Here is a 15,613-nt window from a genome sequence, read left to right on the forward strand (position 1 = left end):
ATTTTAAACAAACTGTTTACTTTTTTTTTAAAAGAGAAAAAAAAACTATTTAGTATACATAAGAATAGAAATCTGCCCATGTGGAGCGTCACCTGAGAATGCTGACCATGTCCTTCAAAATTGCACTCTTTATCCGAACCCGAACAAGACACTGGCCCCAAAACATCACAATAGAAAGAAAACCATATAGAGAGCTCCATGATTTGGAAACCACTGCGCAGTTCATCTCATTTATTGGTCTAGTCATCTGAACGCTCCAGCATAAAAATGAGAACAAGGAAGAAGAATAAGAATTGAATATAATTTATAACTAGAATTAATAAATAGTTTTTAATATTATACTTGTGAAGTGTAACTAGATAATACACATCACAACGGCCTATTACAAAACAATTAAATCAATTGCACGCAGCAATAAATAACATCAGTTAAGCCAGGCTCACATCTAACTATATCTTCATAACTATCCGTTCATTGAATACATATGAATATTAACAATGTAATAATATTAACATTAATAAATCTCCGAATCCTGTGGTATCAAATCGTTAGTCGAAGTATAAATACAGCAGTCTCGGCAACACTTTCAACATGAGCACGTCTCTTGTTTTTGTTTTGACGGAGATAGGCTTGTAGTTATCGATAGTTTATAGTTCATAGTTTCTGACGGAGATAGGCTTGTAGTTGATAGTTCGTAGTTCATAGTTTCTGACGGAGATAGGCTTGTAGTTGTCGATAGTTTATAGTTCATAGTTTCTGATATGTTTTTTCTGAAAATATTGAAACCTTCCTTTTGACCTGCCTGAGCAGCTCGTGTACATACAAATGTAAAGCTCTATTTGCCTCGTCTTCACTGATAGAGGATAAACTGAAACACACTGTGTGCTACGACCTTTGAGCACAAGTGAAATGTAGGTCAATGTCACATGTTCATTAATTCTATTCAAACATTTGAACTCGTACCAACGAGTCCCCGTGACCCTTGTTATAAGGAACTTTGGTGATCAATGTCTTCATCTGTTTTTTTTTTAATGGTAGAAGGCAACAAAAATTTGGGAAGAAACGAGCTCAGTGTTGGCACGTCCTTCAGTCGTAACATAGTCAACAATGAAATTACTGAGTCAAAGTTCAAAAGTTCACATTCATTAACAAAATGCTTTAATATTTTTTCAACATAGAATGCATCCAGTTCATCAATTCAAAGTGAACGTACTACAATAACTTGTGGGTAGCTGAAATCCTATACGAAATCTAATCTAAATGAATACAATTTTGATTTTTGATGCAGTGATTAAACATCAATGTAAAATTAACCCTACAAAATGTACAATTAACTCAAGAGAATTAAAACACAAATTTGTACTATATATTTACTTCGGATTTATTTAAATTGTACACATCCATGCTTGGCGCTTGCATTTAAATGAACTCATAGTACATTTGAAAATGTTTCTTAGGTTAAATATAGGATCGTACTTCATTACAATCTGTTCGGACGTTGAACAAGTTTGACAGCACTCTCGGCCCCAAGGTGGTCGTCGTCATTGTCAATGCGAATGACAGAGTCCAGGCCAGCGGTCCAGGAAGAATGAAACTGCAAGGAACTGTTCACATTAGCCTTCTCTACCAGGACATGAGGGATGTTCTGCAGAACACACAGGATGTGTACGTACACATAGTCGGTCAGAATCACTCTTCCCTTTTGCAGAAACTGGAGCCCAGCTTGTACGACCAACATTGCAGTCTCAACATCTGAGCTGTTTATGTTGAACTTCAAACCTATCTGCATTTCAGCAACATGGAACCTGATGTTAGGAAAAGATTTTCTAATTTTCTGGAGTTGGAAATCTTTTGTACGTAAAATGAGCACGTCGTAGGAAGGCTTTATCCTCTGGGCCACCATCCCAAAGCCAAAGGAAGAACTAGGCGCTAGAATGGTTTTGACATTTTTGAAATATTTTTTGGCTTCTTCCAAAGAGTACCTGTCACTAAGGAGCAAGTAAACTCGAGAACGATTAAAATAACTGCTAAATGTAACATTAGAAGTCTCAAATAACTTCATGCCCGGGTCTATATTTAAAGGCAAAAAGAGTACCAGGCTATGTAAAAATGTTTCTAAAAATAGCTGACTTATCATTTTGTTTTCTGGTTTCTGAAAAACTTGGTGGCCGCCCTGGACAATGAGAGCTATGTCTTTAGATTGCTTGTTGTTTAGAAACTGCCAGCCCACGCGTCCTTCTCTGTTGCATTTGGAGTGTAGGCAATAAAAATAAAAGGTTTTATTTAGTTTCTGCAGTAGAAAGATGGCGCCTGCTTTTTCCGCCATGTTCGCAACACTGTTGTCATCGGAAAGAGACAAAATGACAGTTTCTTGAATGGACACGAGAATATCAGCCAATATATGTATCAGTACTCTGTTGGCCTCTCCAACCACTGCATGGCTGTCAGTTAATGTTCTCGCCCTGGCATCCGTCAGATCTGGGTGGTCAGTTAATTTCAAGGTCATAAAGAGAGCCATGCGAGCTTCATAATCGTGTTCATGTGATTTAATCGCTTTCCTGATGGCCTCCAATCTTTGCCTTTCTTGTTTTATCAAATCCCTGTATTGATTGACCATTACAACCCCTAAGGCCAGCGTGGTCAGCACTAGGAAATATTGCGCAATGCGATAAGTTTTAGGTGGCAACATCCATGCACCTGAAAAACACATTCAGAAAAATTAGAGAACACTTTATTTGTGTGTGTGTGTATATATATATATATATATATATATATATATATATATGTGTATGTGTGTGTGTGTGTGTGTGTGTGTGTTTGTGTATGTATAATGACAAAGGAATGAAACAAAATGCATAAAAATGGATTTAAAGGATACAGTATTACCAAGCAGGGCCGGTCCTAACAATTGCGGGGCCCTATGCGAAACGGATTGTGCGGGGCCCAGTCTGGGTAGGGATAAGGTTAATAAGTGAAAATTTAGATTTTGTATTTGAAAATAAATTCGTCGTTTGCATTTTATTCATTCTTTACTAAGGACAAAATCACTGTCAAATTAACTTTACGAGCCTTGCATGTAGCGAAGTCATACAGTATATCATCAAAATTATGTTTCCTACATAGATCACGGTCAAAAGCAATAGCAAGTATTGCCAAATTGTTCAATCTATCTTCGTGAATTATTGACCTCAAGTAATTGAATGACACCTCAATATGACAATTTTGTCTATTTTTCATGAGATTTCCATGAGCCCGTGAAAAATCAGGAGGCCGCGGGGAACCTGTAATATACGTTATAATGATTTACTATAATAATATACACCTAGAATTAGCGCGGCCGCATAGGTTGCACTGGCCTAAGATCGGCCCTGTTACCAAGTTAATGTAGTTTTAATATAATGTTATTGAAAGCAAACATTTGTGAAAGAGTATTTGATAGTTACGAATCATTGTGAAACTTGGATGCCCAAGCTCTGGTCTTAAGAGATTTACTTGTTCACTTAAGTGTGTTACTTTTATTAACATTATGTTGAATTCTCTTTATCCAAATACGGTAAATATCTGTGTGCTCTTATCGATTCCCAATGGACTTTTCATAATTTTTAAGTAAGGTCTCATATTAGAAAATGGAAAGAAATTGATACACATGTTTTAAATCACCAAATATTACAAGAAGAGCGTCAAGATTTCCACGTGGTTCTTTTCTTCTTGTTACATCTTTGCAGGTACTTTTTTACTTTCAGTTCAGAATTAACGTTTGTTTTCTTTTGTTTCTGTTCCAGTTGATCAATAATGACAGCTTAAACCTAGGGCCTAATGTAACTAAATATGATGCTATCGTCATTTTATTTTAATTAAGTAGCCGTTGAAATGTTTTCTTTATTCAGTGTTCAAAAACATATAGACTTAGACTCTAGTAGTATAGTAGGTTAGTATGTACGAATATAGACATCTTTATTTTTATAATGTTACTTCTGTATAATAAACAATTAAAATAATTTTGTTTTAATTAATTCATACTGTATGTTCAAGTAATATAGTATACTAACAATTTTTTCTTAATTTTGTTACACCATCAGCAAAAAGTATATTATGATTATCGATATTTACTAATAAGAAAAATACAATCTATTTGTTAGTTCCCATGAAAACAATTGTTGGAATACAATACAATTGTTAATAAATGCAATACTAATGATGACTACTAGGCCATACATAGACGTATAATAAACTTTGTTCTAACGCAGCACAAGTTTATGTGCAAAAATTCAGCTCTATAGAAAATGAAAAGTTGTCCAAATAAATCACACAAATTGTTAACTATTACCTATGAGAGAGTTAATAGTAAGAATTGAGAAGTGGTGAACACTTGCGCTTACCACTGTTGTCAAGGTTACCGTCCTGGACAGCGGAGTCAAGTCTATCAAGTCTGCCAAGTGTTCTGATGAGCATGCCGAGAACAGCCAAAACCAATGCTAGGAGTGCGATCATGGAATGTCTGTGAGCATCAGTCCCAATGAGCAAAAGTACAACCAGAATTTTCCTGATCAGACTTGCACACAGTCGGTTCATCGACCCCATCACCTGTGTGGGGAAACGTTTTAGCAGAGTCAAACATTGAAATATAATAGCGATAATGTGATTTTAATATTTGATTTAACACACCGAAGTATAGATAATTATTAACATATGATTAGGATGTAATTTATTGTGAAATGACCTCTAGATCAAAGTGAGGTAACTCATCATAAGCAGTTGTTTGCATTATGTTTTTTTTTTAGATTCCTTAAGTCTAAGTTCATTTCGTGGAGCTAGAACGAGATGAGAGCCTGGACATTGAACGTTGTTTCCCCACCCAGCAGTCCCCCTCCAGGCAGACGATGTGTCCAAATGAACGGTAAATCGTCGATACAGTTTGGGATCGGCATCATCTCAGGGTCCGTCACAGTGTGGCAATGTGTGCTAGAAGGGTCACCAGCTTCTGATTTTTACTAAGTGTTGACTCCCGAAGCCTCTCCTGTGTTTGGGTTTAGCCGCAAGGCTAGAGAGTTTCGGATTCAGTTTTCCTTCTGCTAGATGGGTAGACGAGGAAAACGAGCCCCTCCTGTTCGAAGCAATCTTGTTAGGCGCCTAATACTTTCATTTGTCCCTTCTCCTATCAGTGTTAGCTGGCCCTCCCAGTCCCTAGCACGTACTGAGGCATATCACGTTATGAGCGCCTGTAGTCTTCTTGATCATCATTACCTTGACAACCATAAAGTTAGACAGATGCTGGTTGACTTCTCAGTCTCGACTTTGGAAACTGTGGAGACATGCGCAATGCGCGGTTTTGAGTCCATTTTGAAAAAAAAAAATACTGTCAGCAAAAAAAAACAACCAAAAAGCATTGTCGAAAAAGTGAAGGACATTGGAGCGTGACGGTAACAGGGCAGTATGGCACTTTGAAACAGCCTTGTCTTGCCACTGGCTTGATGATCGCCGTAAAGCACATTGGAATCTGTAACGTGGGTGACTAAATGCCTACATTCCCACTATGCGTTGTTTGCGGTACAGAAGCGAGAGATGAACCAGTCACAAAGCAGTAACTTGCTTACAATTCATTGTACAAAACACACAGACACACAACAAAATGAAATAACTAAAACTGTTGCTGTATCTTCCAGTGGTAAAACTACGAGTGTAAAGACTTAACTGTCCGTTTATTTTTTATATTTTACACAGCTTATAGAAACTCAGTCAATTCACTGTATCTGTATGTCAAAAAATGTGTACACTTTATTTCTCCCACACCTCGGATCAAGCTGAAATTTGGCACAATTATTTTTTTTTTTACCCTAGAACAAAAGAATCAATAAAAAAAATTACAAGGGAAAGAAATTGTTGTTGACTGATGTGGTGGTATAAGTTGAATTAGCCCCCTTTATACAATGTTTGTCACCGCTTTAAAGTTTGAAGCTAAAAACAGAGAACTAGAATACCATTTATTATAATAAGCGATTGGCTGGCGCAGTGCTTATTGTCTTGGCTTTAGGAGGCCTTAAGATACTAGAGCTCTCGAGTTCGAATTCAGTCTTTCAACTTTTTAAAAATTTTTACAATACATTTAAAACAAACGATTACGTTAACAATCCCACAGATATAACCACTTTCTTCCCTTTCCACCTTTCCCAGCTTGTGAAAGGATCATAGAGTATTAACAAAGCTTAAAGCATGAAATTGCGCTAAACAAAAACTATTGGTAAAAATTTTTTAATCGCACTGATTTATTATTGTTAGTCTAGATCTATTACATATTTAATTACAGCACTGATCCATACTAATCGATACAACTTTGTTCTATACAAGCTTCTTTTTTTTAAAGTATTGTTTATATTTTCTAGTTCCAAAACTGTGATGTGCTTTGTTGATTTTTTTTTCTGACCGGGTTACTCCGCAAACATGGCAGAATGTATTCAGCTATTTGGTCCAGATTGTTGGTCTCTATGATTAACCCATGATTAACTTATCCTTCACTGTGCAGATGCTGATTGAAACTTTCTTTAACAACCATAAAGTTAGACAGATGCTGGTTCAAACTTACCTTGACAACCATAAAGTTAGACAGATGCTGGTTCAAACTTACCTTGACAACCATAAAGTTAGACAGAAGCTTGTTCAAACTTACCTTGACAACCATAAAGTGAGACAGATGCTGATTGAAACTTTCTTTAACAACCATAAAGTTAGACAGAAGCTTGTTCAAACTTACCTTGACAACCATAAAGTTAGACAGATGATGGTTCAAACTTACCTTGACAACCATAAAGCTAGACAGATGCTGGTTCAAACTTACCTTGACAACCATAAAGTTAGACAGAAGCTTGTTCAAACTTACCTTGACAACCATAAAGTTAGACAGATGCTGGTTCAAACTTACCTTGACAACCATAAAGTTAGACAGATGCTGGTTCAAACTTACCTTGACAACCATAAAGTTAGACAGAAGCTTGTTCAAACTTACCTTGACAACCATAAAGTGAGACAGATGCTGATTGAAACTTTCTTTAACAACCATAAAGTTAGACAGAAGCTTGTTCAAACTTACCTTGACAACCATAAAGTTAGACAGATGATTGTTCAAACTTACCTTGACAACCATAAAGCTAGACAGATGCTGGTTCAAACTTACCTTGACAACCATAAAGTTAGACAGAAGCTTGTTCAAACTTACCTTGACAACCATAAAGTTAGACAGATGCTGGTTCAAACTTACCTTGACAACCATAAAGTTAGACAGATGCTGGTTCAAACTTACCTTGACAACCATAAAGTTAGACAGATGCTGGTTCAAACTTACCTTGACAACCATAAAGTGAGACAGATGCTGGTTCAAACTTACCTTGACAACCATAAAGTGAGACAGATGCTGGTTCAAACTTACCTTGACAACCATAAAGTTAGACAAATGCTGGTTCAAACTTACCTTGACCACCATAAAGTGAGACAAATGCTGGTTCAAACTTACCTTGACAACCATAAAGTGAGACAGATGCTGGTTCAAACTTACCTTGACAACCATAAAGTTAGACAAATGCTGGTTCAAACTTACCTTGACAACCATAAAGTGAGACAGATCCTGGTTCAAACTTACCTTGACAACCATAAAGTGAGACAGATGCTGGTTGGCGAAATGAAAAAAGCCAAAACTGAAGAGAGCTCCAACGATTGAGCTGGAGCCTTGCGGTATAACCCTCCACATCTCGACCATCCACACGGTGATTGCAGCCGACACCTGCCACAAGAACCACACTGTCATTGTCATGACGGTCACTGAGGATTTGATGTTGTCCCCGCCATGGAAGATCTTCCTGAACACGGCCAACACACCAGAGAGGAAGGTCGAGATAACCGCCAGAGCGATGCCAATTCTTTTCACACGGATTTTAGGCTCATCAACTGTAATAGATAATATATTATTAACCTGTTTATTCTGTATAATAATGAATCTTAAACAAATTGAATAACCCTATTCAGCTTTGTTCAACAAATACTTCAATCCTTGGCTTAGTTGTAGGCTTAAAAAAAAGTCTAAATTGGTCCTTTCTAGCCAGGGTCACTACAACCAACTACTTGAATAATACACTCACGTGTGTAAGATAATGCTCCCAGAACAATAAAGGGTGTACCAAATAGCTCCTCAATAGTTCCACTCTTTTTAAACAGTATTCGATTCACCAAAGAGTTGGTCACTGGCTGGGACATTTTAATGACATACACCGAGGAACCCTGTACAGTAAAATAACTTGCAAGTCAATAGCCAACAGTTAGCACAGGCATGTATTTCATTATAACAATGTTTGTTTAATAGTATATAATTATGAAAGTATATCAGATCGTATACGTTTAACCAGTAGTAAATGAAAGCATATTTAATAATGTATGTTTAACCAGTACTATATTAAAGTATATCTACTGTGTATAGCTCAGCGGTAGAAAATATACGTATGATAGTATAATGTATATGCCTAATTATCCGCTAGCTATTTCAAGTATAATATTTGTATCTTGCGTGTTCAGAAACAAAGACATCCTATGAAAGTTTAGGCACAGTTTTGAGTGTTGAAATCAAATGACCCGAAGCATGAACTAGAAAACATGAAAAACATTAAAAAACAAAATAATAATGATTTTAAAAATCTTTTACGAAGTGTAATTGTATCCATTAGTTTGGATCAGTCATGTACTTACATTCGCAAGAGATATAGACCAGCAAAATAAATGTGTGCCATTAATAAAAGTTTTACCAATTGTTTTTGTTCAGCGCTATTTCTTGCTTTCTCACTACCCGGCTGTGATCCTTATCTGGACCAGTTTGGAACATGGGGAGGGGAAGAGAAGGATATCTGGGTGGATTTGAACTGAGTTGGGTTTTTAAAAGGATTTACACGCACAAAAAAAGGGGGAACGATCAGAATGCGAACTTGTGGCTTAAGCCTATACTATGTCCAACATGCTAACCACTCTGCTAATGAGGAGCTTATGACCAGAAAATATTGTATGGTTATACATTCTTTGTTTTAATTTAGAGCGGCGACCTTTAAAGGGGCCTAAATTCAGCTTATACCAACACTGCTGTCAAGTACAATTTCCTTACCTTGTTAATTAACTAATTGGTTATTTTTTTTATTTTTTTTTTACCGATTCTTGTGTTATGTTGTCTGGTAAAAGAAATAATTGTGCAAAATTTCAGCTTGATTCGAGATTTGGTATCGGAGAAATAAGGTGTATAAACTTTTTACCTGACAGACAGATAGACAGACAGAGTGAGCTGATATAAGCTTTGTAAATAAATTGGTGGAGAAAAGAAATTTCGCTTAGAAAATAGACAATAGCAGATTTACTCCTCCATTTCCAAACATCCAGTTCTCAAAAGTTTCCGCCCAGTGAAGGAGTTCTGTTTAATTTGATTTATTGTCTGTTTGGTACAAAGTTTGAACGCATTATTTCTATCACAACCATACTCGGATCAAGTTGAAACGTTGCACTATTATTCATTGGTAAAGACAATGCATGAATACATTTTTTAAAATTGACCAATTAGTCAATTAATTGCTGGTAATTAATATTTTTATACCGTTTAGGGAAATTAATTCTTCAGTATTCAGGGATATGGCTAACTATTTAGGGCTTTGTCCAGGTAGATAAATGCACACGTTATTTCTCCCACACTCATTTTCGGATCACATTGAAACATTTAAAAATTATTTATTGTACCTCACAAAACATGGATTAAAAAAAAATTAACCAATTAGTCAATTAATAACTGGTAATTGATTATTGTGTTCTGAGTACGCTACTGTATGGCAGTGAATCATGGACCACCTACGCAAAGCAAGGGAGAAAACTAAACTCATTCCATTTGCCATGTCTCCGTAGGATCTTGAAACATCACATGGAAAGAAAGAGTGTGCAATACTGAGATCCTTGCGCAAACAGGTATTCCCAGCATCTTTACAGTCCTTAGACAACGCCGCTTGCGCTGGCTTGGATCGCATCCCGAAAGTTCTTCTCTACGGACAACTTGCGACTGGCTCAGAAAAAGTGGTCGCCCCCACCTCCGTTACATAGATGTAATAAAACGGGAGCTCAGTGAACATCAATACTGACCATTTGGAAGACATAGCTCTAGACTAGACCGCACCAGATGGAGAGAGACAGTGACCAAGAAAGCTATGGACAGCGAAAAAACATGGGCCACAGCTCTGGAAGAAAAACGTATAATGCGAAAATAGCTAACTTAACCTGCGATATTTGTGGACGGGAGTGTCTTTCCAAAATAGGGCTCCACAGCCGCATGAAAAAGTGTTCGAGATGAACCATAGTCGTTCTACGACTGAAGGAGGCCAACTAATTATTGCGTATGATATGGGAAAAGGGAAATAACTTCTACATTATTGAGAATTGAAGTTGTAAATGTGGAGTTCTTTCTCTTTAGATATTTTTTTTTCCATGAATTATTATTTATAAAAGAATGTTCTTGTTTGTATGTAATGTCCTACTTACATGAAGAAATGTGAAACTGTAATTAACGATTAAGTTCTCTAGAGTCTCCAAGACCAGAAATCCAAGTGGTTCAGGGCTTTTGTTCTTACTATGATAATCAATGAACTTGTTAATGAGCTGAAACAATAGAAATATATATCAGGTTCTCTGCAACAGCGCACATTTTCTCTTTAGATTAAAAATAAATAACATAATAATTGAAATATCTTTATAACTACAAGTATTACAATGCATATTTTAGGCCTAATGTTTATTATTTATTTTCTAAACAGAAGTGTGTGTGTGTTCGGACAATTTATAGAACATTATTATCCGTCGCTTTGGGCTAAATGTTAGGTTACGGGGCTACGTGGTTTACGAGTCCAAAATGTGTGGAAGACTGGGGCTTTCTATCTGGGAATTATTCCTTTTTAAAAATGATTATGTATTCTAAGGCGTCTAAGCTATAAATTCAAGTTATCTTATTATGTGTAATCGTTTCTTTAAATGTAGAGTATTTTATTCTTTGTTTATGAAGTTTTCTGTTCATAATTACAGAGGCTTAATTCTTATTTTTCTATTATCGCCTGTTTAATAAAGCAGCACTTGTGCCGAAACTTACCTGCAGAAAGGTGAGCGCCAGTGAAATCTGAAAGTAAGGTACGTAGTGTACTTGAGAGGAAACAAACAGCGCTTGTATCTGTCGCACGAAGGAAGCAGCAAAATAGTAGGTCAGGAACTGAGACAAGGTCCATGTGTAAAAGACTATAAGAATAGCTTTGAGTCCCATGGCACATGTGGACTAACTTAGAACAAACACAAGCAGCAGAAGTGATTTCAATCTATTTAGTGTTTTGGTTGAAATGTATCAAAATCAAATGTTTCCGTTTAAAAACAAAATGTCCTAAAACAAATCAGGAATTTCCTAAACGGTGTGCATACTAGGGATTTTTGGAAAGTTATGTTTTGTTGAACAGGTTGAACCATGGAACTATACTGTGAACTCTGTATATAATATTAAATCTTTAAAAAAAATAAGAGAGAAACATCTGCTAGCCAAGTTTCTTTATCATATATATTACAGACGTTACTTCAAAAAGAAGATGATTACATCCTACCCATTTCATGTGTCCCTCTAGTCATACATATTAATCAATGACTTAAGCTCTGTTAAGTCATTGGTTTTCCTGGCTGATTCAGGCAACCCATTTCATTCTCTAATGGCACTAGGGAAGATGGAGCACTTGTACGAATTTGTTCTTGCGTATGGAATGAATAAGAAATGTGCCTCTATCTTTGTGTCTTGTTGACCACAATGACAGCGACTAACAATCAACAAATGAGACAGTTCATAAACAACATATTGCTCAGTGATGAATGTGCTTTATTACACCAGTTTTAGTTTTGATTTGTCTTTAACAATGTTTTCGGACCAGGATTAACACTAAAGTATGTTGGTACAACAATATTGGCATTCATTGTATTAAAGCCACGAATGATTGGAACAGTTTTGGGTTTAATGTTGAACTTGTCTTTTTCATTTTTTAAAATGATAATTTACCAGACCAGTGAGGGTGAGATGAGCTAAAGATGACTTTTGACTCTGTGCCACAGATACACCATAAAGACTTGCTACGAAAATCTCTTATACAACTTAATTTACTCATCAATTTGATGACTGCATCTAAAGCAGTTGTTAAGATGTATGTCCATGATTGATGAAATGATAAAAGTTTATAAAAAGGTGGATTGTCAATTAGTATTATAGTAATAATGCTGGTCTTCAAGACCGAAGATTAATGAAGAATGCAGTATTTCCCGTGGCTACGCAGCCCCAGCTGTATTTTGCCGCATCCAGGGCAAGCACAACCATTGTCCGCCGGTGCTCGATTAAGATTTTCTTTTCGCCGTCTGCGTCTGTCCTCGGCAGCAATTTTTTCTTTTGGTCTCAAATGTGTATTCCGCAGCCTTTGTGAGTGATCTCCAGCTGTCTTGTTCCGAGGCCACATGCAGCCAGGTGCTCTCTTCTATGTCAGTTAAGGCTAAGTGGGCGCCTAAGCTGGTCTTTAAAGCGTTTCCGTGGGGCACATCTGTTACGTGGACCACATTTAAGCTCACCAAAAAAAAAAAAAAAAAAAAAAAAAAAAAAAAAAAAAAAGACTGCCTTTCGCATACGTTCGTCTCCTATACGGGATACGTGCCCTGCCCAGCGTAACTGTCGCACCATAAAAACTCCCTCTATACTTTCCATACCGGCGTTCGCAAGGACATCGCTGTTTGTATATATATATCTTTATATATAAGCAAAGATAAGATAAGATAAGACATGAGGAATGTTTAGAAGTGTAGATAAATGTGACCGTGAAGTCGATCTGTCACGACTCTCCCACGCTGGAGAAACATTATCATTGAAAGGCTATCAGAAAGGATGTTTCCATGTCTCTTTCTCTAGCATTCGAGCGCCAATGGTTCAACCAGTCGGATGTGTGGATTGATATAGTGTTCGGCAAGGCAAGTATTACATATTTATTTGAGTCAAAGTCGCCTCGTTATAACCAGACAATGTAAATCGCAGTTATTTGACGAGGCATTGCACCCAGACCAAATGCCAAATCTGGAGCAAGAAAAAGCTTTACACCTTGAGAATATTTCTTAGCAATAGCTAGAGATTGTCTGTCTCTCATAAACAGAATCGAATTTGTTTTTTTTACTGTAAATTTTCTGCGCTTTAAAAAAAAAAAAAAAGTTCCTCGTTGCAATTGTTTAGACAGATACTTTGTGACAAAATTATTTTTCTTATGCAGTGGCTATCTTTCAATCATTCCATCACGCACAATGTCGAGAGGAGTATAGTCCACTAAATGTCCACCCTCTTGCATTAGAATGATTAAGTTGTCTTCAGTGCAACTGTTTTTTTTGGTTTTTTTTTAGGCATCCAAACATTTTATTGTTTTTTTATTCTTTCCCTAGCAAAGCCTCACTTGGCTTTACTTTTTTTTAAATTCAGTACTGAAGAGATTACATTGATAACAACACATAAGACACTAACATAAGTTTACGGTTTACACAACAGTTCACGTTAAAATTGTTCATAAACTGTCCAAACTTGACGATCACTGGGTTGTCCAGTGTCCTCTGTTATAGAACGAAGTTATTGGGATTCTTTCTGAAGGATCTGTCCTTACATTGCTTAAAAAAAAACAACTAATTTTATGGTATCACAACAACAAATGTAAGAACTTTGTTCAGAATTGTTCATAGTTCTCGGTTTACTTTGCTTGTCCCTTTTCCAGCCCTAGACATACAAGCCATATGGGCTTCATCTCAAACGAATTGCATGATCTTCGGAGTTTTGAAGATCAGTGTCCTGTTGTTTTATAAAATTGCAAGAAAACGTTTCACAATAATAAAGTCTTGTTCATCTCATTATAAGTGAGTCTGGTATGAATGTACATTTTGTTTTTTTTAAAGTTAAAATGTTTTGTTTGGTGTAATGCACAAATTGTAAGACAAATTTCCTTACGGACAATAAAGATTAGTATTATTATTATCTTTAGCAGCAACATGACCTCCCCTGAAGTAATGGCTGAATCTCATTTATTACTGTAGGTCGCTATTTCCATAAGCATCACTAGCCGAATTGGACCAATCAGATCTGTTTGAATATTTCTCAGCACTCTATGGGATTCTTCTATAACTTCTGCACCTGATGTCAATGTTTTGGCTTTTAAACCTGTTAACTCTGGGCTCTGATTAATCTACAAGACGCCATGGTGCAAACTATGAAAGCATTGTGCCATTGTAAATGACGTTGTCCAAACCTGAAGGGAAGTAATCTCTTTGCCAGACGTTGTCCAAACCTGAAGGGAAGTCATCTCTTTACCAGACGTTGTCCAAACCTGAAGGGAAGTAATCTCTTTGCCAGACGTTGTCCAAACCTGAAGGGAAGTCATCTCTTTGCCAGACGTTGTCCAAACCTGAAGGGAAGTAATCTCTTTGCCAGACGTTGTCCAAACCTGAAGGGAAGTAATCTCTTTGTCAGACGTTGTCCAAACCTGAAGGGAAGTAATCTCTTTGCCAGACGTTGTCCAAACCTGAAGGGAAGTAATCTCTTTGCCAGACGTTGTCCAAACCTGAAGGGAAGTAATCTCTTTGCCAGACGTTGTCCAAACCTGAAGGGAAGTCATCTCTTTGCCAGACATTGTCCAAACCTGAAGGGAAGCAATCTCTTTGCCAGACGTTGTCCAAACCTGAAGGGAAGTAATCTCTTTGCCAGACGTTGTCCAAACCTGAAGGGAAGTCATCTCTTTGCCAGACATTGTCCAAACCTGAAGGGAAGCAATCTCTTTGCCAGACGTTGTCCAAACCTGAAGGGAAGTCATCTCTTTGCCAGACGTTGTCCAAACCTGAAGGGAAGTAATCTCTTTGCCAGACGTTGTCCAAACCTGAAGGGAAGTAATCTCTTTGCCAGACGTTGTATTCCAGAGACACGTGACACAAGTCGTTTCTTTTTTTCTTCCTGGCAAAACTAGATTCCCCGCCACACAAGCATGCAACAAAAAGCCAAAAGCTACGCCACGATACGTGTGACGTGAAGACATGACAGCTGCAACAAAAGCCAAAAGCTACGCCACGATACGTGTGACGTGAAGACATGACAGCTGCAACAAAAGCCAAAAGCTACGCCACGATACGTGTGACGTGAAGACATGACAGCTGCAACAAAAGCCAAAAGCTACGCCACGATACGTGTGACGTGAAGACATGACAGCTGCAACAAAAGCCAAAAGCTACGCCACGATACGTGTGACGTGAAGACATGACAGCTGCAACAAAAGCCAAAAGCTACGCCACGATACGTGTGACGTGAAGACATGACAGCTGCAACAAAAGCCAAAAGCTACGCCACGATACGTGTGACGTGAAGACATGACAGCTGCAACAAAAGCCAAAAGCTACGCCACGATACGTGTGACGTGAAGACATGACAGCTGCAATAAAAAATAATAATAAAACGCTGTAAGAAATACACGGTACATTATCTTAATAATGAACTGTCTTAAAAACATCAGAAAATGAATAGAAGAATGAA

General features: G+C 37.2%; 1 protein-coding gene across 1 annotated transcript; it reads right to left on the reverse strand.

The window, feature by feature from the left end:
• Positions 1 to 52: 52 nt before the first annotated feature.
• Positions 53 to 11,379, reverse strand: LOC106060086 (uncharacterized). The gene is made up of 6 exons (XM_013217861.2): positions 11,144 to 11,379; positions 10,543 to 10,659; positions 8,127 to 8,265; positions 7,631 to 7,935; positions 4,380 to 4,584; positions 53 to 2,697 (listed from the first exon to the last, which is right to left on the reverse strand). Exons 1-6 carry the CDS (start codon positions 11,309 to 11,311, stop codon positions 1,481 to 1,483), a joined length of 2,151 nt encoding a protein of 716 aa, XP_013073315.2. The 5' UTR covers positions 11,312 to 11,379; the 3' UTR covers positions 53 to 1,480.
• Between the last annotated feature and the right edge of the window lie 4,234 nt (positions 11,380 to 15,613).

Source organism: Biomphalaria glabrata, chromosome 5 (assembly GCF_947242115.1).
Source record: "Biomphalaria glabrata chromosome 5, xgBioGlab47.1, whole genome shotgun sequence".
Lineage (NCBI taxonomy): Eukaryota > Metazoa > Mollusca > Gastropoda > Planorbidae > Biomphalaria > Biomphalaria glabrata.